The 24,273-nt window shown below is 35.4% G+C and overlaps 2 protein-coding genes and 1 non-coding gene across 3 annotated transcripts; 2 read left to right on the top strand and 1 right to left on the bottom strand.

Annotated features, from left to right (window-relative positions):
- The first annotated feature begins 2,080 nt into the window (after nt 1-2,080).
- Nucleotides 2,081-10,499, top strand: LOC148864472 (Leucine-rich repeat (LRR) family protein). The gene is made up of 6 exons (XM_088979595.1): nt 2,081-2,704; nt 5,275-5,429; nt 6,221-6,438; nt 7,817-8,435; nt 9,321-9,842; nt 9,925-10,499. Exons 1-6 carry the CDS (start codon nt 2,514-2,516, stop codon nt 10,035-10,037), a joined length of 1,818 nt encoding a protein of 605 aa, XP_088835721.1. The 5' UTR covers nt 2,081-2,513; the 3' UTR covers nt 10,038-10,499.
- A 775-nt stretch (nt 10,500-11,274) lies between these two features.
- Nucleotides 11,275-21,498, bottom strand: LOC148864470 (long chain acyl-CoA synthetase 4-like). Its single transcript, XM_088979594.1, has 19 exons — nt 21,075-21,498; nt 19,221-19,284; nt 19,015-19,104; nt 17,742-17,798; nt 17,467-17,515; nt 17,169-17,245; nt 16,596-16,635; nt 16,421-16,515; nt 15,704-15,871; nt 15,511-15,621; nt 15,324-15,411; nt 15,152-15,218; nt 14,347-14,422; nt 14,108-14,225; nt 13,014-13,259; nt 12,791-12,930; nt 12,504-12,686; nt 12,267-12,386; nt 11,275-11,576 (listed from the first exon to the last, which is right to left on the bottom strand). Exons 1-19 carry the CDS (start codon nt 21,233-21,235, stop codon nt 11,541-11,543), a joined length of 1,986 nt encoding a protein of 661 aa, XP_088835720.1. The 5' UTR covers nt 21,236-21,498; the 3' UTR covers nt 11,275-11,540.
- On the top strand, nt 20,526-20,597 carry TRNAC-GCA (transfer RNA cysteine (anticodon GCA)). The gene has a single exon. It is a non-coding gene; the product is annotated as a tRNA-Cys (tRNA).
- Nucleotides 21,499-24,273: the final 2,775 nt, after the last annotated feature.

The raw sequence follows: 24,273 nt of genomic DNA, 5'->3' as shown, positions 1-24,273 counted from the left end.
TTCTTAGGGATTAGAGAAATAAAAGTTATATTAAACTTCCTCAAAAATTGATGATTGACAAAAAAAAGATCTTACACATATTATATAATATCATCTTTCATTTCATCACATCATAGTTAAAAAAAAAAAACATTGGGCCAAGAGCCTTTAAATTAACAAATGAAGAAAATAATAGCTTTAATGATCCTCCATAGGAATGAAAATAAGCCTATCATTTTCTTCATCATAAATCTATACTATTATAAAAAGTACGAATATGGTCTAAGATTTCTGGATTGTTTTTCTTTTTGGATTAAAGTACCCATTTTTTAAATAGGATCCCTATCTATTATGAGGGCAGAAAGTGTAATTTGAATACTATTATTCATTGCATTCAATTATCTCTCATTGAATTCCATTTAAGGTATTAACTCTCATTCACCCTCATTTAACCATATATTTAAGGCATTTTTTTTTAGTTTCTAAGTTTCACTAATTAAATCCATACATATATAATTCTAATAACATAAAAACTTGTACTTTTGAAATTGACATGGAAAAGCAGTATTTTTATGTGGTGGTAAGAAATTAAACAATTTAGGGTCAAATAGGCCACCCATGTTGCATTGTTGCCACAATTAAATAATAAAAAATTAAAACTTGATAAAATGCAAAAAAATATATAGAAATTAAAGTACAAATAGGGTCTAAGATTTTTGGATTTTGTTGGACTAAAATACCCTTTTTTGAAATAGGGCCCCTATCTATTATGAGGGCAAAAAAGTAATTTGAATACTATTATTCATTGCATTGTTGCCACAATTAAATAATAAAAAATTAAAACTTGATAAAATGCAAAAAAAATATAGAAATTAAAGTACAAATAGGGTCTAAGATTTTTGGACTAAAATACCCTTTTTTGAAATAGGGTCCCTATCTATTATGAGGGTAAAAAGGTAATTTGAATACTATTGTTCATTGCATTCAATTCCCTCACATTAAATTCCATTTAAGGTATTAACTCTCGTTCACTCTCATTTAACCATACATTTAAGGCATTTTTGTTTCTTTTAAGTACTCTATTCCACCAACTAAATCCATGCCTAAATATTTCTAATAACATAAAAAAAACTTGTGCTTTTGAAATTGATTTGTAAAAGCAGTATTTTTATGTAGTGGTAAGAAATTAAACAATTTTAGGTCAAATAGGCCAACCCATGTTACATTGTTGCCACAATTAAATAAACAAATTGAAACATGATAAAATGCAAAAAATATAGAAATTAAAGAAAATTTTGGGAACATCTTTAATATCATTTATTCATCATACTAGACAAGAATAAGTATGATAAATAAGAAATACTTTAATTAATGATGGAAATGGAATATAAAATTTAAAACCAATTGAAAATAAAATTATTTTCCTATTCTCTCTCATTAAGTCTCATATCTAAGGTATATATTTAAGATATATTTTTCTCAGCATTAAATTCTATTAATTAAATCCACAACATTGATTTTAATAATATAAAAATAAATATTTTGAAAAATAATTTGAAAATAAAACCATTTTCTTCCCTCCCAGTGGATAAGCAATTCAACCATTTGGGTTAAATGGGTTAACCAATAATGCCATAATCAAATAATAAAAATCAAAATAAATAATATAAAAATATATAAAAAAGGAGTTGGGCATATCTCTAATATTATATATTCATTATACTAAATAAAATTAAGTATGAAATGTAAGACATATTTTTATTAACGATGAATAATAAATATTTAAAAAAGATAGAACACAAAAAATGAAAAGTATACCATTTTATTGAAAACATTTGGGGACATTTCTAATCTTATATATTCACTATATTAAATAATTTTTTTATTTATGATGGAAATAGAATACAAAATTAAACAACAACAACAACAACAATAATAAAAATGTTAATAATTGTCATTCTAATTTTAAATTTCAACGTGCTTTACTAGTAATTGGATTTGGACCAAAAAGATCAGTCTTTCTAAATTATGACATCCCTTAAGATTGGTATAATTTCTTAAAAGATCCACTATAATACTTAAATTCTGTTGCTAATTATTTGTCCAATTACCCTGATCATCCTTAAGACAATCAATTCTATTTCTCCCTTCTGTCTGAGACTGCAAAAGTGAAGCAATTGGACCAACGCAACCTAAACCCAACCTGAGCTCAATTTGATGTGTCATATGGGGCTCAAGAACTCGTTAGGTTTGGTTTGACCTTAACCCGATTCAATCCCGGCCCGACTTGCACCGTTTCAGGATGACATTTTTTTCTTCTCCGTTTGCCACTTCACGGGCTCTCAGACAGTCGGGTGTCAGAGGCTCTGAAAAAATTTGTAATAAATTAATGATTCTTGCTGGAGAAGAAAAATGAGAAAAGAAAAGAAAAGAAGAAACCCGGTCGGCGATTCACTCGGCGTAAAGGGTGTTGAGGTCGGAGTAGCTCTGTAGATCATTCTCGTTCATTCACGACTGAAAGTAAGAGCCGAAACATGGCCAACGAAGGTATTGAGATCGAGAGCGGTCTCGTTCGTCTCTGCATCGAGGTTGCCAGCGAAAACGGAGTGAGTGTAGATAAGTGGCGGAGACAGCGAAGAACTCTCGAACGAATGCCCTCCCACCTCGCGGAAGCTCTTTTCCATCGTCTACTCCGTCGTCGGCTCCTCTATCCTTCCCTTCTTGAGTAGGATCTAATTCTTTTGTTTTGCTTTTTCCTGCTTAATTTCATATGCTACTCCTCAAAACAAGATTTACTTTCAGTTTGTTTCCGTTGAATTCGGATGTTTGTGGACCATTTGATTGGAAAAACCCTCGGCTTGATTGGTATATTAGGATTTTTTTTTTTCAGTTGGTGGAAAACCATAAATTAGAAATTCAAAGTTTCTCTTGTAATTGATTGACACTAAAGAAGTGGTTATTCTAATGTTAAATTAAGCGTCAAAGTGATAATTCCATACCTATACTAGAAGCTTTTATTTCTTAATTGTAGTTAAGGTTCTGATGCGTGATATAGATGTTATTAGTTAGTTCGGTCGTCTGATGCAAATGACCGAATACAGATTTCTGAGAAACAAACCCAAATTTTGTATCATTCTTGGGAAAACCATTTACCATGGTACCGCACACTGTTCTGCAGAACTTCAGTCAATATCATTTTGTATTCAGCGTGACAGAGGTGATGGAGGAGGCTTGGCTCGTATACTGAATATCAAGCACTTATTACTTGTTTTCGGAGATGGCTTGCTATATTTTGGGACTTTAGGAAATCTCATTGGTGGCTAGACTAAATTATGTTTCTAATGGTTTCATCTTCGTGTTTCTTACAAGCACAAATTATGTACTTCGAAATAGGCTACCCTTTTTGCTTTATTTTCTTATTAAACACGTACTAAAATTACACAAGTGGGACATTTAGATAGGGAATCACCTGTCTGATCCTTAATTGCATAAGTGAGATATGGGTCATCTCAACATGAGTGGTTATCCTGAATAATCCACTGTATTCTCCAAAATGGAGCTTTTTGAAATGGAAACCTTGTTAATCTGGGTGTTTCATCGACATATATGTGACTTTATATTGGGTTAATCAGGCAGCCCTAGTCACCTCTAGCATAGTGTTAACCTAGGTGACCAAAGCTTATTTTGACAACTCATCTAATGTCTAAAATGAGTTGGTGGGTGTTATGACCCAGCCTTGCCTCTCCACATGACTTAAGTTGTTCTAGGTGACTGAACTGAATGAAGCCTTCATTAACAATTTGGGGGTTGGCTACACAAGTCCTATGTTTGTGGTCCACTCTAGAAAGGACCATATTACTTCGTTGAATTGTGATCTATTAGTCTTTTTCTCCCTACTTCAACCACACCCTTTTCAGCTTCCCTAGCTTTTTTTTTGGAACCATTAACTAGAAAATTGGCATAAATGACTAAAAGTCTTATAATTCATAATTGTCAAGGCATTGCCTAGGCAACTAGGTGCCCTTATTTGGGTGCCTCGCCCAAATGCCTTGACTTTTAGCAACTAGGCGCCTGCCTAGGCGACAAAAATGACAAGGCGGGCACCTTTTATGATATCATTTATGTTGCTGTATCTTATTAATGTATGTGTTAATACATTTTATTATATGCTATATATATCAATTATACTTTGTTTTAATGTTTTACTATTGAAATTTAAAAGATCAAAGGGTTTTGAGAAGAGAAAAGGAAAGAAAGAAAAGAAAGAGGAAAGAAAGAATAGAATAATAAAGTTATTTTTTTCTATTCTCTCTCTCTAATTAAATAAAACAGAAACTCCATCCTTGTTTTTTTTTTCTCTCTTGAATATTTATCATATAAAGTTGATAACCATCTTTAGCTGCTAATTAATATGAATTTTCTCTATTAAATACTTATTATAGTAGTATTATTTTTGAAAATAATGAAATTAATATATGTAAAAGATTTTTATCTTTTAGATGTGATGATTTTCCACATTTTTGGAGGAAATTTAATGTTCTTAATAAAGAGAATTGCTATTTTTTCAATTATCATACATGCTGAATGGTATATAAAACTAGGAAACTAGCCAAAAGCCAGATTTTTATATTATAAAATTTTTATCACCTAGGCACCCACCTAGACAACTAGGTGACTAGGTGCCCCCGTGTTGCCCAGAATCGCGTAGATGCCTTGAAAACTATGCTTATAATGTTTTGTTTCCCAAATGTCCTGACAATGTAATTTCATCTAGATAATTCTTCTATTATGATTTTTAACCTTGAACGAGTAGTGCCATAAATTGGTCTTAGGGAGACCACTGATCATTTAGAATCCTTGTCAACCAGGCAGTCAGCTTCTGATGAAGATTGTTGGACACGGAATATATCCTAAGTTGTTCATAGGTGCCTTGTATCTACCAATTTAGGTGATTTTAAATTGCTAATTACTTGATAAGGAATTTAGATGAACTTTGTGTCCACATTTCATTTTTTTATGAAAACTTACACTTTGAGATGGATTGCCAGGTGATTGGGTTGTAGCGTCAATGAGTTCATGGCCATGGATAAACTGACTGGATATATTGTTCATATGTATTTTAAAACAGTTCCATCCTTTTTGCTTCATATTTGAATTGTTGTATTAATTATATGTAAGTTTGGGCTGTTCTTTTGTTACTCAGAGTTCTGCATTCTTTCTTAGAGTGGGTTTGGTTTCTGTCTGTTCTTTTCCCATCTATGATCTGATCTTTTATTATCTTATTTTCTTTTATAGAGTTTTCCAACATTGTATAGAGGATATTGATTTGAAAGGTGAACATTTGGTGGATGCTGAGTGGATGGCATACTTGGGTGCATTTCGTCACCTTCGGTCTTTAAATATTGCAGATTGCCGGGCTATCAATAGCTCTGCTTTATGGGCTATCACTGGTATGTACCTTACTAAGTTTTCTATTCCAATGAGTTTTTTGGGATATGAAGAATTTGTGCTGCATTCTCTGTCTTCTTAGTTCATATTTGTTTCTGGTGCAATGAAAAATCTGAAGATACACAATATTCAATCTAAGAAATTCATAAAGGCATCAAAAGTGATTCTTTCTCATTCTCTACCCTTTACACATCACCCAGTGATTGATCCGTCTCTTAGTCAATAGACAGTACTTTGAATGGGGCATGGCCCTGAAAAAAATACTGGTTTAGTGCTGAGAAGAGTGATCTTAACCCTTCCATTCTGTTACAAGTATTTGGATGGCTGTATGTCAATGAAATTGACTGTAAGGAAGAAGGTCTATTATCATCTGGTTGATTACATGTTCCATCTTCCATCAAATAAAACATATCCACTTGGTCTGGTTCCTTTTTGATTCCTCATTGGATAGCATATCAATGAGTGATATGTGTGATGATTGAGCATCTTTGATTCTCCCAGATAGCACATAATGTGACATGTTTATTTTTTCATATGCATGTGCCTGCAGTAGATCAAGAAGGACATGGGTTGAAATAGTTGGGATAAGTCTTGGATGATGATGGTGATGAATTTAACAATGGATATAGCACTAAACGGGATGTTAAAAGTGGATTCATGTAGCCGACCTCATATAGTTGGGATAAAGCTTAGGTCATGATGATGATGCATGTGCCTATGGTTTGAAGATGTTTAATGTTCAGTGCTTGGAAGGAATTACCTACTTATCTTTTCCTGTTTTTTCTGGTTTTAGGGATGACTAGTTTGAAGGAGATTGACCTTTCTAGATGCATAAGGGTTACTGATGCTGGTATTGTGCATCTTCTATCAATTCCAAATTTGGAGAAATTATGTGTCTCAGAAACAGGTCTCACTGCTGATGGAATTACGAGGATTTCTGCCCTTAAGAATCTGTCTATGTTGGATTTGGGAGGTCTACCTGTCACTGATCTGGCATTGAGTTCACTCCAGGTATGCTGTTTCTATTCTTTGAATTCACTACTCTTGGACTCTTCGCATGCCCTTCTTGGGCTGGTTGATTTGGAGCTTTGCTTTTGTCTTTTACTTGGTGGATGTTTATCATGAATTTCTCTCTATTGTTAGTCAATGATAAACATTGGGCTTATAGATTTGTGCTAATTGTAAACTAAGTAAACCTTAAAAGATGTAGATAGTAATATAGTTTTGACTTTTGACCTCATGTGTGTTTACTCTGCTATGGTGTTGGGGGAAGGGGGATTGTCAACAATCTATTTCTTTCTTTTTTTTTTTTTTTTGATAATTAACCATCTATTTTCTTTTTTGTCCCTACTCATCTATGGTGTGGACTGTGGAATCATTTTTTCACCTTTCTTGGGTATTTGGTCCAGCCTGACTAACACATAGGAGCTGTTCAGTGACCATATTTGACCTCTAAATACTAAAAGGGGAAGAATTTTGTGGTCATGCACTAGAGCAGCTGTGTGGGAAACGAATGCAAGAGTCTTTGATAACAAATCAAGAGATGGGCACAATATAATAGAGAATACTATGGTGAAGACAGCTCATGGTGCTAACTACCAAGGAGTTAAAAAGACTAAAACCTGGTGATATATTACGACGTTGGGTGAAAGTGGCTAGATTCTCCCTTATAACCATATTTAGAGTACATGGTCTGCACCAGAGATGGGGAAACTGAAACTCAGCTTTGATGGGTGCAGTCTAGGAAACCTGGGACCCTCAGGCATAGGAGGTGTGGCAAGAAGCCATCATGAAAATGTCATGATGAGTTTTACAGGGTCAATTTGTATAAGGAACTCATTAAAGGCTGAGATATATGCACTTCAACAAGAATTAAAATTAGCCCAACCACCGGGATGGTCTAATCTGATGATTGAAAGGGACTGCAAGGTGGTTTCTGATGGCTGATGAACAAAAATGAGGATCCTTGGAGGCTTTGATAGGACCCTTATTGCTTTGGCATCCAATCTGAACTGCTTGTTTAGATAGGCTCCTTGATCAGCTAATTCAATAGCTGATGCTTTGGCTAAGACTGGAGTGACTAGGAACAGTTTCTATTGGGAACACCAGGTCCACTGGTCCAGGCATTGCTTTTAATCTGAATTAATGAAAACTCTTCCCTTGGTTCCTCAGCTTCATGATGCTTGTACAGTCTCCTTATATCTTTCTTGATGCATTGATGTTCTGAGTTAATACAGATATTTATTATTAGCAAGAAATTATACCAAAAAACCACAATTTAGTGCTATTTAAAACCTGTTTCTTTCCAATATATACTGTTATTTTCAACTAAAACTCTAATTTGAATTCAGTACCGAGGTTCATAATACTTTCATTTTTTGCTTGTTAGGTATTGACAAAACTGGCATACCTTGATTTGTGGGGAAGCAAAATATCCAACAAAGGAATTTCTGTTCTTGAAATGTTCCCGAAGTTGAGTTTCTTGAATCTAGCTTGGACCAATGTTACTAAATTGTCAAATATACCTTCTCTTAGATGCCTAAACATGAGTAACTGCACAATCCATTCTATATTTGAAGTGGGAAACAGTGAAGTTAAAGCTCCTCTTCTAAGAAAGCTTCTTCTCACTGGGGCGACATTAGTTGATGTTGATGAGGCATTCTCTCATATTGAAACGAATTACCTGTCCTTCTTGGATTTATCACAGTCTTTGCTTGACAAGTTTCAGTTTTTGGCTGGTATGGGTTCTTTGGAACATTTGGAACTCAGCTTTAGCAGGATGGGAGACGATTCTATCGAACTGGTTGCATGTGTTGGAGCAAATCTTAGATATCTGAATCTCAGCAACACAAGAGTTAGCTCAGCAGGGGTAGAGATTTTAGCTGGACATGTTCCAAACCTTGAAAGCTTATCGTTATCTCAGACAGCTATTGATGATGTTGCCCTCTCATACATCAGCATGATGCCTTCTTTGAGGGTTATCAATTTGAGCAACACAAATATTAAAGGTATAACCTTTTTAGTGGATAAGTGTCACAAGTTTTTCTTTTCCACATCCGCAACATGTTGACGTAACGGAGGGGTGTCTATAGGTCATCCTTTTTCATGAGGATCAGTCAAGTGGGTTGATTGTAGCTGTCAGATGCATTTACTGTTTCTAGGTAAAAAAAGCACTACATTTCTCACAGGGAAATTCTGGGTGCTGGATTATGATGTGTAGACTACCAGCAATATACTAGCTTACTTGGCACTGGTACATGTACAATGGTGCGAGCGAGGAGTAGGAGAGGCTTGCCATTTTGTGAGTCAATCTTGAAGTCCTCCTATATGAAAGACCAACCTAACTGGTATTAATTGCATGATTGTGGAGAGTCATGAATGACGTGGACAATGTTCATTAGAGAAAGCGAATGGGAGCAATAAACAGTTGTTCTGCATCCCTGAAACTATGGGATTCAGCCCTCCTCATTTTATTCATGCTTCAATTAGCAGGTTTTTTCATTATTAAGGCATTGGTGCAAATGGAAACTCCTTGTGTAGGAGTGAATTATCCCATATGTGATGTTTATAAGCATTCTATATTACTTCTGCCAAATGTAGATTATAGAATAACAACCCCCAGAGGCCACACGTCCATCAATTTATATTAAAACAATGACATATATGGCATGGGAATGGTGTGCCGTCCTCGCAATCTACCTAAATACAATCCCACAATTTGCACATTCAAAATAGTGATGATGTTTATGGATGTGAATTCCTGGGCAGGGCCATCATCAGAATAGGTGAATCCATGCACAATGTGTAGGGTAGGGTGCTTTTACAAACACTATCCTCTTCTAACCACACAAAACTGATGATTCATTCTTGTTTATGTTGTTGTGCTATATCAGGCTTCAATTACAGCACAAGCACTGAGCTGGATCGGGTTCCCTCACTGATAGCATTGCAGAATCTCAAACATTTAGCAAGGTTGAATTTGGAAGATACCCAACTCAAGGATGCATCTTTATATCCTTTGTCCACTTTCCAAGAGTTGAATCATTTGGCTCTGAAAAGTGATTTCCTTTCAGACATCTCTTTGCACAATCTGTCATCTATCCCAAAGCTGAATTTTCTCGGGATTCGTGGTGCTGTATTATCCAATGCTGGACTCGATTCATTCAGACCATCAAAAATGCTGGAGACACTGGATCTGAGGGAATGCTGGCTTTTAACACAGGATGCTATCACATCATTTCAGGAAAATTACCCTCAAATTGAACTGGTTCATGAACTTGCCAAAGCTCCCTCTTGGGACCAGAGTACCTATGATCGTTCGACTACATCACAAGGAAACACCAAAACTTTACAATTGAGACAGAGGGGCAAAACACTGCCGACCCAACATAGATTCCAGAAGGAAAGGTTCATAGGTAGGAATTACTTTTACCATTATTTCCCTGAATCACCACCAGCCTATTTTACTTTCTTTCTGATTGCATTTTTCTGGAATAGATGAAAGGCTGAAATATAACAGAGAGGAACTACTGGAGTTGCAGTTCTCACTTTTGTCTTGCATTCCTCTTGAAGGCAGTGATGTTATGCTTCCAAAGATGCTACTGAAGTAAATTGGAGGTTCAACCATTAATTCTAATCTGGGCACCCAGCCACCCATCTATACATTACACATCTTGTTCTTTCAACAGGAATATGTGGCAAGTAAATTTATGTACATTATTTTAGATCATCATCATCGTCCAGCCTTATCCCAATAATATGAGATTGGTTACATGATTCCTGTTTCACCATTCTGTTCTGCCACATCTATTGTTAAATTATGAGTGCTTAAATCATTTTATTTTCTACTACAACCCATGTCCTTTTTGGTTTGGTATAGATAAGGTACATTATTTTAGATGATCATATTTGTCTTGTATTCAAAAATGACCAAAAAGTCTCTATATTGTGCGGAGGAGGCCTTTGTGTTATTATTAGCTTGTTACATCTCAGTTGATTTATTAATATGACATTTTTGGAACGCTTTTTGGAATTTTGTTAAGGCATTACTGATACATCCTTTTTGGAAGAAAGAACAGTCTCATCTGACATTATGATTGTGTCCAATTGAGTTCTATACATCAAAAGATTGTTTCAAATCCTGAATTGATCCAATAATATTGACCTTAAATAAAAATTGTTTTAGAGAAGTGCCGCAACTAGTTTAGAGAAAAATCTGATGATTGAAATTATTTTGCTTAAAGGAAATTTAGTAAAATACTTGTCCAAACCCACACCATTGCTGAGGTCGAGCAGTATACCTTCTAGGCTTCTATCTTACCTCCAAGGAAGATGAGGATAGGTTGATAGCATGCTTACCCCACAAACCGTAATATGACGGTGCTGAGCAGTATAGCTACCTGTCTCTAACTTGGAAGTTGGAACACTTGTATCGTATCAATTACCATAATATTAGACAGAAGTTGATCAGCTTAGTGTGACTGGATTGCTTATGGTCTATATTTTGTACTAGGTACGATATAGTTATCCCAACAGTTGAAAAATACAATGTTATTCTAGCTCACTGAGCTGGGTGCTTGCTCTGTTTCTCATCATGCTAATTCCCAATTTTCTGAGAACAGATGCTCCTGGTTGGTTGGGACAGTAAACTGATGGACCACTCCATACGTATATATAAAGTTTTGTTGATCATAGGAAGCCTGGAACTCAAGTCGTATGGCATACAACAAAAGCCTAGATATTGGAGGCCTTGAACAGTTGAACACTAGAGGTCGAAGTTGAGTTAACAATGTGCAGACAGATAGAATGATCTTGGAGTGTTGCCAAATCATGAAACACATAGCTAACTTTGGAGGTAAATGTATGAATGTATCTTCATTGGTTGTATGATCAGGAAACTACATCGTTTCATGGTCCAATACAGACATGTTGGATGTTACAGAAAACAGATTCAGTAGTTTACACATACTAAAGTGGGCACTGACATATTGAACATTTTAACCTTATATATCAAGAAACCAAAGGAAAAGAAAATTAGACAGCTATGAAATGAATATGGTATGAGAAGGCCTTGAAGCTCCTAAACCCAGCAGGGGTTTTGTTCCAGGATCAAATTACTGCACACTTTTGTACATGCTGTCGATGACATTCTGAGACAAAAGTTATTCGGTCAATAAAGCTAGGCATAATGTATGGTTGTACACAACAGGCACAAACATATAAAACACTTTGGAAATTTAAATTTGCAAATTGTTGTGAATGATGAACTAAAAAAAGAATGATGAATGAAGACAGAATTTTCTCTTCTCTACAGTGATCACTCCATCTCTTCCTCTTTTCTTATACATGCATCTTACCTTAAAGTAAACAGTTCAATCCAAGGGCTTCTTCAATGGGAAAGAATTAAACAAACCATGTAACAAATAACAATTAGATGATCCAAGCCCTTTTCCTGCGGTGTTCTTCTTTGGTTTTAAACCTCCCATTTAGTGAACTTTTGTTCTATGTCCTTCCAAGCAAGAGTTGATGGTTTTCCAGTTCCAGCATGACTCCTATGGTTCAATGAACACTATAGTGTATAGTCATTTTTTTCTCCAATTTTCTTTTTCAGGGGGGAAGGAGGGTTTGACATTAAATAAGAGGGAAGTCATATAGACCCAATCAAAGGAAAGCACACATGTTGGGTACAAATTCAGAGCAGCTAAGGAAAAAGCATGCAGAATTGCAGAGATAGAGAAGATTTGAAATGAGCCATCTATTAGCAGGAAAACTCTGGGCGGATCTCCCATCAATTTAGAATCAGGGGCACGTTTTGGAATTCCAAGGGGCAAGAAACTAACCTGGTAGTACTTGAGTAATTGAGGCCTCTTCTTCTTGTATGTTGGGGTGAGAAGATCACGCTCCATGTCAAATGGCACGGGTTCTAGGTGGACAGATTTGATAAACTCAAAACCCTTTAGCTGCCAAGAACAATGACAATTCAGGACCACCTAAATTTAAGTAGCAGGAGCTCTCATGTTCCAAATGAAAGTAAAGTCTTCAGAGCTACTGAAGAAAAAAAAAAAAAAAAAAGAAACCTTCTTTTCTTTGGCAATCTTGGTGAGTTCTCCAAGGATGTATTCTTTTGCCATGGGATTCTCGCATAGAGAACTAATGTCCCCAATTATTCCGTTCTCTTCAGCCCAACGCTCTAGGGATTCTTTGTTGGGGTTGACAACGGCTACGAGGAAGGACTGAAAGCTGTTCCCATGAATCCATATCTGAAACAGATAGAAGGCAGATTACTCTCTCGACAAGCCAAAAGCGAGGCACATCTACAGTGGTTGAAACTTGAAACGTGAAAGAGATAAACTCTATCCATTACCAAGTCAATATCAGGAACAAGACCATAAACATTTTCCAGGTTCTCAACAGCAACATATTCTCCCTGTGAGAGTTTGAAGATATTCTTCTTTCGGTCAATAATTTTCATACTTCCATCTGGTTGCCACTCGCCAATGTCTCCTGCATACAACTTGATAGATGAGACTTGGGAGCAAAGCTGACGAACTAGCCATTTTTTCTTTGCTGAGAGGTCTTGAGCAAACCTGTGTGGAACCATCCATTAACCATAACCTCCTTGGTGAGATCTTCGCGTTTGTAGTATCCTGAGAATAATGTTTTGCCACGTATGCAGATTTCTCCACGTGGCGTACTGGAAAGAGCATCGTATCCCATTTCTGGGACAGATTCCAAGCATATATCCACATTTGGTATTGGAGGTCCCACTGTACCAAGCATGGCTAGTTGGTTTGGCAGTGAGACAAAAGACCCCGCACAGGTTTCTGTCAAGCCTATATACCAATGAAATATAGCCAAATCTTGTTAAGTACGGTATTAATGTAAGCACCATACTTGTTGTGTAGCAGTTTACAGGGAAGATGAGATGCATTGCTTCTAGGAAATATTCTATGCAATTGCCTCTGAACATACAACCACTTAGGCTATGTTTGGTTTGAAGGAAAAGGAAGGGAAACATAGGGAAACCTATACGAGGTTTATAAAGGGTTCCCTACATTTTCCTTCCTTTCCCTACTTTTTCCTTCAAACCAAACACTGCCTTATTGATGATTTTGTGCACTATTCCTTTGTGAAACAACACATATAAATATATACATATGTATTTGATTGTGAAGACATGGGTGAATCCCATTCAATCCAGTTATCAAGTTCTTATAAGTCTCTATGCATTAAGTGGATGTGAAACAACACATATAATCTGCATACTCAGTTAGGGCAACCTATAAGAAAGATACAATGGTGCCATGTTAGTCCATTTGGTCACCTCTGCAGTCTAAACTACAATCTTTGGACTATGATTCTTTTAAAGGGTTTAATTTAACAATCATGGGCATCGTTGTCAATGACAGGTGAATCTGTTGTAGAGACTAGAGAGCTTTTCATGTAGTACATAGGTCTATTGATTTCATTGATAAAATAATAGATAAATCTGATTGCAGCTTGAGCTACAGTTTCTACTTCAAGACATGGCCAAAACTAAAAAGGACACTACAGAAATAACAAGTTTGAACATAGCATCCAGCCTCGAATTGGTTGAGAAGACACTTTTTGTAATCGTTTCTGGAAAATTAAAGCACAATCGAATACATATCATTAGTTTCTACTTCAAGAGACTGCATACCATAACCCTGTAGAACATGAGAACATGTCACCACTCGTAGGAAAGCTTCTACATGTCTAGCAAGAGGTGCTGCACCTGAAAGGATAAGTCGAACTCTCCCTCCCAACCCTTGCTTTATCTGGGGATTAGCAAAACGATTACTAAAGCAAAAAGTAGGCCATAACCTATGGCTTCCATTCCATGTTTTCAGAAAAGAGAAAAAAAAGCTAGGGAATCTGCTATCAATATACACCCTTTACCTGACTAAAAATAAGCTTGTCAAGAGTTGGAGCTGCTTCTACATGCTTATGCCCTCTACTCATGTTAAATAGCTTGCTGCATCATTTCCAAATTGTAAATTAAAACCATAAAGTAACCAGAATATTGAAAAATAGAACCTGAAGGCATATGCTAAGGCTGTGTTTGGTCGCAGTGCAATTTTATTTGCATTATTAGTACAAATGCATGGGAATACAGATGAAAATAATGCACATTCTGATTTAATTTTGTTTTGGGTTTTACTTTATTTTGCTTTATTTGTACTGCAATCAAATAAAGTAAGATAAATTTTAAAATAAAAATAAATCGTAATTTGCACTGAAACCATTTGCACTACCATGATTTTACATCAGTACAAATAAATTTGCATTGCAACCAAACACAGCCAAAGGAGTAAATATATGAAAGAAAATGGAGGAAATAGACATTAGCCACCAATAATGAAGTTCCTCTTGGTGGTTACCTTTACCAAATTTTTTTCAGTGAAATTGGTTGGTTCATCACTTGGTTGTTGCCTGAATGATCTGAGATCAGTAACATTCCATGTGTCTAGTATACAGAGGATTGGGTCCAAAAACTGAATAAGATTTGCTTGCAAGATAAAATTAGCTGGGTTAACATTCTAATGCCTTCTTTTGTAAGATTTCCACCCTCTGTAGGAATTGGAATAAGATGAATGGTTGAGATGATCTAATATTCTCTTATTGCTTTTAACTCTTATAATGTCTTGGATAAGCCCCACTAAGTCCATTATTATACATGAGAATTAGGTTTAGTAGAACTTACTAGTTGTATGCAATATTAAACAGTGTGTGCTTCAAGAAACCACCTGAAGAGATTTTCTCTATCAAATCTGAAAATGTATATAATGGCCAATGCAACTAATTAGTATACCCATTCTTTTATAACCTGCAAATGGAGAACAAAAGTCTAGTGCAAAATGTATTCCAAATTGTACCTGAATAGATCCTATCCAACACACGTGGAACAGCACAAAAAATAGTTGGTCTTAGCTCCCTAATGTCCTCTACCAAAAGTTTGACATCCTGGTCATGAATATGCAATCAAGAAGCCAGTTGATTTATATTCAGACTCTTAATGAAGCTCTCAATATTAAAAGGGTATGCAGTGAATTAACTAATTACCCCACACCAAAATCCTATTGAGGCACCATGAGAAATAAACAACTCCTCCATCACACGATCAAAGATATGAGCCAGAGGTAGATAAGACAGATAAACATCCACAGATTCCAACTGTAAAATTTATCCCATCAATAAAAATGTATTAGAAATAGAGTTGGAAAACTGAAATGAGTACATATATACGAATTCGCACCTCTTCCTTGGTGAGTTCTAGCTGCAACTTCACACCAGCTATAAGAGTAATAATGCTTTCATTGGAAATCATAACTCCCTTGGGGTCACCTGTTGTGCCACTTGTATACATTATTGTGCAAATATCGGATTTCTTTATCACTGGAGTATCAAAATGTTTATTATTTCCCTGCATATGAACCAAAATTGTGTAAAATATGACGTCAGAATAATTTACTTTAAATATTGTTTCAGAATTTTGGCATACCTTTCATTCTTTCATGTTTTGAGCTTAGAGAACTTTGTATTATATATTATAACAATTAAGCTGGGAGAACAACAAGATTACAATATTTGATTGTTATTTTCAGAAATTAAATGATTAATTTTGGGCCTAAATATAAGGAAGCAAGTTCTCTAATTCTTGGACTTGATTGCATAGGTGTTTAGACAACAACTCTGTTTCTCAATGGTATGATGGATCAGTCATCAACTATCACTACCTAATCTCACAATTTTATGATTGATCACCAATCCCAATTAAATTTACTAGAGCCTAGTCGGTAAACTAATTCATAAGAAATAGATAAAGATGCAAAACCATTCAAAATAAAATGATCAAAACAATTTTAAACTTTCATGAAATATTACAAGAAAAGTAAAACTCTTCCAACAGCATTCACCATGATTTTGAGAAGCAATTACAACTGAGATCCAAATGCCAAATTGATTAGCCTACCAGTTGTAAGAATTCATCCCAAGAATAAATTGCCAGACCAAACTTTTTCACCTCTGCCTTTTGTTCAGGTGTGACCATGCCAAAGCTCACAAGAGCTGCAACACAATCAAATTGTCAATGTCTGATATTTTTCATGCACCAAGCAAAGGAAAGAAATAGATAAAGTCGAATTTACTTTTCAAATACTTCGTTGTGTTGGGAAATGTTTTCAACACCTGAGAAAGAAAAAAAGAAAAGAAAAAGATCACCATTAAATATAGAAAGAAGTTGCCAGTAAATAAGTGTGAATGTAAATATGTAATTCAGGCTGCGTTTGGAAACAATGCAAATAAGTGTGAATGTAAATATGTAAAGTGTGAAACGGTCCATATAAATTACAAAGTTGGGTTAGTTTTGCACTGACAAATTTACTTTCTTACCAAACGGACTTTTAGTTGTAATGGATGCAAACATGAATTCCAATAAAGCACATGTCTTTTTTTATCAAAAGCCCACTTGAATGCAAATTTACTTCTTTTATATTTATGTATTTTTACATCTTATTATCAATGTAAATATGTATTAAAAAATGTGTTTCTGTCATTTGTCAATACATAAATGTAATGTTGCCAAGCACAGGTAAAAAGTGAACCAGAGTACAAATTTACCCTAAATCGAGATTTACAGTCCATTTACATCATTTCCAAACGCATCCTCAGCAAATAATTGGCTCCTACAAAGAAAATGCAAATATAGAAGCATCATATACCTCAGGAATCTTTTTTTCCTCTACAAAAGCAATTGACACCTCTGCATGACATATAATAAATTCCACAGCACCAGCACCTACAATCATAAAAGAATAGTTAAACTTTCATCAATTATCAGTAATTACAAGCATACCATTCAACAAGGCTTTACACCAGAAAATGTCTCTACCATAGTTTATCAAATCTCGATATGGTTGGAAGGCATTACATCCATATATTGCTAGATAAAACACATGGGCCTAGATTATTGAAAATCAAATGCTTATACAAATTCATTGATGCCTTGAAAATACATACCAAGGGTGTCATATAGAGGAACACAATAAATCCCATGGGCATTGCAAGCCTACAAATATTTTGTAGCATTAGGTCAAGAATACCAAATAGAGGTTAGTATGGTACACTAAAGAAAACATGAATAACAAACGAAGATTAACCTATAAGACCATTAAATAGGATTTGACAAGTGAAATTGAATAAGAGTTGCCTAAACTTGTAACTCAAGGGATAAATTGGCATCAGCTCTTAAATTAAACAATAGAAATTTCATATAATATCAAAGTAGCTAATACCTCCATACTCATAACCCATTCTGGACAATTTGCACCATAGATACCGCATCTTCCTCCCTATAAATGTCAAAAGAGCAATAACCCAACTATCAAAAACCAAGTACATAAAAAAAATCTCAAATAACTCACTACTACCAATTGATAAGTCATCGGATAATTAGCTAAAACGAGATCGGCTTTAGTCAGTGCAAGGCCCGTTTGAACAGCCTTTATAGTCATGGGAAAATATTCCCAATGCAAGGCCATAAAGGCTGTTCGAACGGGCCTTGCACTGATTGAAGCCGAGCTCGGCTTAGTGGCAGACCCATGACCTTTGATCAGTGGGGACACATCTATGGCCTCATTCTAAGGCCTTTTAAAACCATGAAAAAAAGACAAAGTCAAATTTTATTTGACCCCTACTGTTTTATTTGAGTGGGGGCAATTGTAAAAAGGTAAATAAATTTCTTCATATACATCTAAAACATTTTCAAATCTTAGTGTGGGCAAATGCCCACACTGGCTTTTACATAGATCTGCCACTAGTTCAGCTGAAACCAAAGGAAAAACAATTGCAACATGAAAATATTTAATTTTCCCATTTGAATGAAAAGATTATTTTTTCTCTTTTTTATGAATTAGTAGACATATACGTGCAAATGCACGTGATGGTATCTCCAAGACAAATTATGTATAATTCATGGGCAGTTTTTGAACAGTTATAAGTAAGCAGTTTCTGAACTGTTATAAGTGGACAGTGAACGGTTTTTGGAGTGTGAATAAAAGACATATATGCCCTCTTTATGCCCGTTGTATGCTGCTTAAATAAAGGGTAGAAAATGTCCAATGAAAATTCCATAAAAAAAAAGGGACATTCGTTCTTTTATAAGTAGTATAAATATAGATAGATATAGATTATTTTCTTTCTTTTTTTATTTGTGTTTCCATTTTCTCCTCTTTCTTTATGGAAGTATCACTTATACATCCGTCATCAGAGAATCTAAAACAATGACAAAAAAATAAAATCATTGTCTTCCCCAAGAGAGCAGTGTGACCCAATAAAATACTGCAATTCAGAAATTGTTGTCAAGGTTGAGAATGAAAAGTGGGAGGCTTAACAGTCATTATGATGAATGGTAATTGATTATTAACAGATCGGGACTTAGGCTGTCTGTGACAGGACCATAGGCCAGGATGGACTCAACAGATAAAAAAACTAATAAAGGAATATAATTGTTGCTCCAAGCTCTTATATTGAAATTGAACAATTACATTAGAACAGATAGAAACTTACTTTCACAACACCACAACTACGGATGGAAAGCCCAACTTTGGTCACAGTGCCATACACTTCTTCATAAGTTTGCCACACATATTTACCTGGCTGCACAGAGACAACAAGTAGTAGTTATGAAACAACCATCAAGCCTTTAATTTGCTAAATGCATGGAGAAAGGATTGATTTATGTGAAAAATTAAATCATCGCAAAGAAGACGTACCTTCCCATTCACAATCTCACGACCACCAAGCATTGGGTTCGTAGGATACTTCTCAACGGCAGTGCTGTAACAGAATCGAAATGAAACAAAACAACCATTTTCATGACATTTAAAAGGTGATTCAACATAACATGGAGATGTGCTTCCAGTTTTGGAAGGATTTTAACCAAATAGATACCATATACAAGGTTTTGCGTTTTAAATCATTTCACTTGCAAATCTAAACCAATAAAGCCCACGGAAAATAAATAAATTTACGTTCATTTGTATTAGTGGGTCCTATTGAAAATAAAAAAAAAAAGATTTTCGTGCAGAACATTTACTTAGGGAAGTAATACTCTATTTAGACTTGGATATATTATTTATCCATGCACGCCAAAAATCGTTATTATGTGATGGGATAGTTTGTCCTTTCAATAATGTCACTTTTTTGGTTTACTTAGAAAGTAAAAGAGCACTGGTAAGTTTGGGTAAGTGTTTATAAGAACAACTTACTCAGGTAAGTGCGTTTTCTCAAATAAGTTGTTTATCGAGGTGGGAACTAGGTCTAAATATAAGGCCAAATTTAATAAAGTATCCCCAAGTTTTTGGAAATTGATTCTCTACCCCTATTATTCAAAAATTGCCTTACGAGTATCCCTAAGTTTTTTGATAATTAACTAAATCCACCAGTTTTGTTAGCATTCCATCAAAATCCATTCACATGTGACACCAAGTGACACAGAATTTTTAAATCCCATTATCCTTTTATGGTCGATTTTGCCTCCATTATTCTTCATATTTTTGAAATAAAACTCAGTATATTCAAATATTCACCAACACCTCTACTTATACATCGTCTTTGATAGCTACTGCATCTTCCTTTTCATAGATGCCATTTTTTCTGATGAAACCATCACACATCTGATTGGCAAAATCGAATCTCTGGCTCTCCGGTTCAACACCAATAGAGGAGTTCTTGAATAGAGACGTGACTAGTTGTTGAGAATCCATGAACATAATCAACAATCAACACTGCAAGCCGTAAACAAAAGATACATGGAATCGTGGACTGTTTAAACACTGCAGGAAGAATGATGGATAAAATAGTATTTTGATTATTTTCTATCTTTTTATTTACAAACTCTATTGATAAAGGGTATTTAGTCATTTTTTAGAAAATTTGGGGGCAAATTAAGGCGATTTCTAAACATTGGGATAGGCTAAGTCAATTTGCTAAGGGTATTTTGACAGATTTGCCTTAAACATAATAAATTCACATTTGTTTTATAGAATAGGTTAGTAAAGTAAGGGAATAGATATATTGGGTCCATAGCTCAGTGGCAGAGCATTTGACTGCAGATCAAGAGGTCGCCGGTTCGAACCCGGCTGGGCCCTAACGTTCTCTTTTTCTGATAGAATAATAAAATAACCAACAGATTTTTCTTTTTGTGTTTTTTACATAAGCTAATAGCTAGCTAATTTTCTAACAGAATGAACTACGAACACGTGGAGGTGGAGCTGCACGGGGGTCGCTGAATTGTGCTGCGAGTGTGGTCGCAGGTAATGTTTTGTCGCACTGCACGTACATGCTGCCTCTTTATGATCCAACGATGTCTCTTGTCTTCAAACCAATAGAGAGAGATTTTACGCAGTTATTAGAGCACAGGGGAAGAAGATAGCAATCAACTCGTGAATATATATATACATATATACCTCACGCGTTGATTTGTGGTTGTGGAGTGAGAAAAACAAAGATTTGATCATTTGAATTCTCGAGTAGAAAGGAATTTAAGCACCCAAATCAAGAAAAAATGAATCCAATAATGCGTTGAAATGCAAACCAAATTCAAGTGAAGAACTGAAACAACCCACCGGAAAACATCCCAGCAGCTCTCCATTCCTTCGACCTGCGGTGGAAACCCATCCTTAGCGAACACACTGCGATAAACGGGACCCGTCGAAGGCCGCCCATCGGTCGCTTCCTTTGCCGCATCGACCTCAACTACGAACCTCTTATGCTGCAGCTGCACCATTGATATCTTGATCTTTGCGTCTCGTCGATGGGGTTAATTTCTCCCTTTCCCAGAGTTAACGGTGGCGAAGAAGCTCAAATTCAGAGCTCAATATTTGAAGAAGGAAAATGGGATAAAAAGTCGCAAGTTAAATAAGACATTTTAAATGCTTTTGGTGACCAAATATCTCCATTGGATGGGATCAAGGGAGTTGGGAGTTGGGACTTGCAGAGCTCCCACTCCCTCTACCTGAATGCCATTATGTCAACGCTCTTGTTGACCTCTAGACCAGAAAGATAAACGAAAGAGTTAAAAAAAAAAAAAAATTCAAACAGGGTAGGTTGGCATTTGGTCATCCACTTATAGAACGACTCTGGACCGCCCGATCTTGGACCCCGCAACCTGTGTGGCACTATCAGCAGCTACAAGATACTACGAAATGCAGATATCTGCTTACGTAACCTCAATATTTTCAGGGATTCTTTTTCAAGATAGATATAACTAACGAAAATTAAAAATCTATTATAGTTCAGAGAAAATTTCCGATTACCCTTCGGGTCCAGTGCCACTTTAGTCCCCCACACTTTAAAAACGTAATAATTCAATTCCCAAACTTTCAACATCTTACAATTCAGTACCTATCAATCCATTAATCAGCCACATTGACATTTGAAAAAGACACAAATACTTTTTGAATGTCATCTAATTTTCTTTATCAATCATCCACATGTTAATAAAAAATAAATAGTCTCAAATCCTTGCCTCCTTTGTTTAAGAAAATTGAGGTTATTAATGCCAATTGAAATATAACTCCAACTTTCTTGAATAGAAGAATTAAGGATTTGAGATTGTTTAACGTTGGATGGTTGATAAAAAGAACTAGATAATATTCGAAGAGTATTTGTGCCTTTTCAAATGACACTTAATGACTGGTTAATGAGTTGGTTAATGGCAGGTATTAAATTGATACGTTTTGAAAGCTTTAGTATTAAATTGTCACATTTTAAAGTTAAAAACCCAAAGTGGCATTAGACCCAAAGTACAGAGTACTAATCTACATTTTTTCCTATAACTTATACATGAAAAGTTAGGTTGGAAGATTCACATGCATATGCACCCCACAACACCCAATGGCAGGGTTGGGATGTACTATGGCGACCTTTGTGGAGTTCACAACAGCACCCCACTAGGTTTGGCCCCACGATGCCCCACAGAACATCCCAACCGTGTACTGGAAACATCTCCCAATGATGTGGGGTGCTGATGTGAAATCCCCTCTATGGGTTGCAGATGTGAATTCTGATTGAAAATAGACCTATTCATGTAAATTTACATCTCTGCCCCACAAGTGCCCCACTGCACATCCCCACCATGTATTGCACATCTCCCAATAGCAAGTACAAAAAATGTCCAATGCACGGTTGAGATGTACTGTGGTGGGGAACAGATGTGAACTCTGTTCATGTGCGGATAGCCCAAACGGACCAGCCCGGCTCTGCCTATTTTTTGTTGCCTTTTAACATGTTTTTAGACCCATAGACTTGGGCTCGGTTACAAAACAATATGTTCGACTCTTTTCAGGCTGGGCTCGGATTTTTTGGGGTCTGAGCTTTTTAAAAAAAGTTGAAGTCCGATCTGATAATAATTTATATAATAAAAAATATATAATATTTTTTTCTTTTCAAAAAATAGTAATATCTTTAAAATGAGGGTCAGGCTCAGAAATGGGCCTGATGTTCTATTAAAGTATTAATATAACAGGTAAAGCCCGACCTAAACCCAACACAGCTTGACCCGTGCAATTGTTAGTTTCTATAATATTATGCCTTTATTGTATCATAGTGAATGGTGCTCATGAAAATCTCAATTAAATTGAAATTTAAGATATTTGATTTCAATTAACTTGGAAATCGAAAAAAAAAATCATGATTAACCATATTAGTACATTTATATGGTATATATTTTTATTAATTATATATTATAAATTTCAAAATTGTGGAAGAGAGTTTTGAAACTATAGTCAAAACAGTTGTAAAAAAAAAAAAAAAAACAACGGATTGAACACTAGTGTAGCATTAATGCGTATCAGTTTTCAGCCTAGCAACAAGCAATGGCTTTCGTATATCAACGCTCATGGAATTGCTTGTCCCATTATTTATACCAACTCTAATTTGTATTATCTTAACCCCCCCCCCTAAACATTAGCGTTATATATGTCTATTATCTAATAAGTTGAATATAATATAGTTTTTGACAATATTTTAGATGATTTCGAATTGTGTGTTTAATTTAGGGCACGTTTGCGTGTCTTTTTTAGAACATCGTCTTGTAGCTCTAACAGTCAAAAGGTACATTGAGTTTTTGACATAATATCTGGGCAGTCCGAAGGTAGTTTGGCAGATGTGCATCTTTCCGTGTGTCTGCCCGTATCTTTTTATGCGAGATTAAAACGTGAAAGACGCGGGAAGTTTTCTGAAATCAGCCTGAAATGGGCTTTTCGTGTCTTTTTAGTGCACCATTTTTTGGTGGTTAGATCTTTCACAAGCAAAACGGGAATAGACCAAAAATTGGTCTTCCCTATTTGTAAACAGCTGAAATATCAGGTGGAAAGACACGCCAAATAGCCCTTATTAAAACTTGTGAGCATTGAAGATTAGTATGTTTTTATTTTTAAATTAGTTGTATTTAGAAAAATTATTTAAATGCTATTGTAATTTTTTTGTGGGTGATGAAATAATAGTTGATTGTTTACTTTAATTTAGGGAATGAAGAGAATTTACTGTATAAAATCAATTCAAAAATAGGAAAAAAAACTGATCAACCGATTGATCAACTAGCTATTTAGTTCAGTTAGGAAATAAATTCATAATTCGGTTAGTGGAACCTTTTTTTGGGTAGTACATTGTTTGAAGTTTGAATGAGAGAGTAAAGGTGGGAACAAAGCAATGTGCATGTGAGGCCCATTAACCATGGAGATGGTGCAATTTTGTGGACTTGATCATATGCCTCCAATTAGATCATCTAAGGATTCTTGCACGTGAAAAACTGCTATAGGCCCA

This window comes from Nelumbo lutea, chromosome 3 (assembly GCF_056320005.1).
Source record: "Nelumbo lutea isolate HS-2025 chromosome 3, American lotus-T2T, whole genome shotgun sequence".
Classification (NCBI taxonomy): domain Eukaryota; kingdom Viridiplantae; phylum Streptophyta; class Magnoliopsida; order Proteales; family Nelumbonaceae; genus Nelumbo; species Nelumbo lutea.
This window is presented reverse-complemented; position numbering and strand designations above follow the sequence as displayed.

Bases quoted from the DNA above. Each gene is read 5' to 3' on its own strand.
- LOC148864472 (XM_088979595.1), top strand. From the start codon at position 2,514: ATGGCCAACGAAGGTATTGAGATCGAGAGCGGTCTCGTTCGTCTCTGC. The intron at 2,705-5,274 runs GTAGGATCTAAT...TTTCTTTTATAG, and splicing joins CTCTATCCTTCCCTTCTTGA to AGTTTTCCAACATTGTATAG. The intron at 8,436-9,320 runs GTATAACCTTTT...GTGCTATATCAG, and splicing joins GAGCAACACAAATATTAAAG to GCTTCAATTACAGCACAAGC.
- LOC148864470 (XM_088979594.1), bottom strand. From the start codon at position 21,235: ATGGTGCAGCTGCAGCATAAGAGGTTCGTAGTTGAGGTCGATGCGGCA. The intron at 19,105-19,220 runs GTACGTCTTCTT...GTCTCTGTGCAG, and splicing joins GTGAGATTGTGAATGGGAAG to CCAGGTAAATATGTGTGGCA. The intron at 14,423-15,151 runs GTAAGTTCTACT...GAAATGATGCAG, and splicing joins TTTAATATTGCATACAACTA to CAAGCTATTTAACATGAGTA.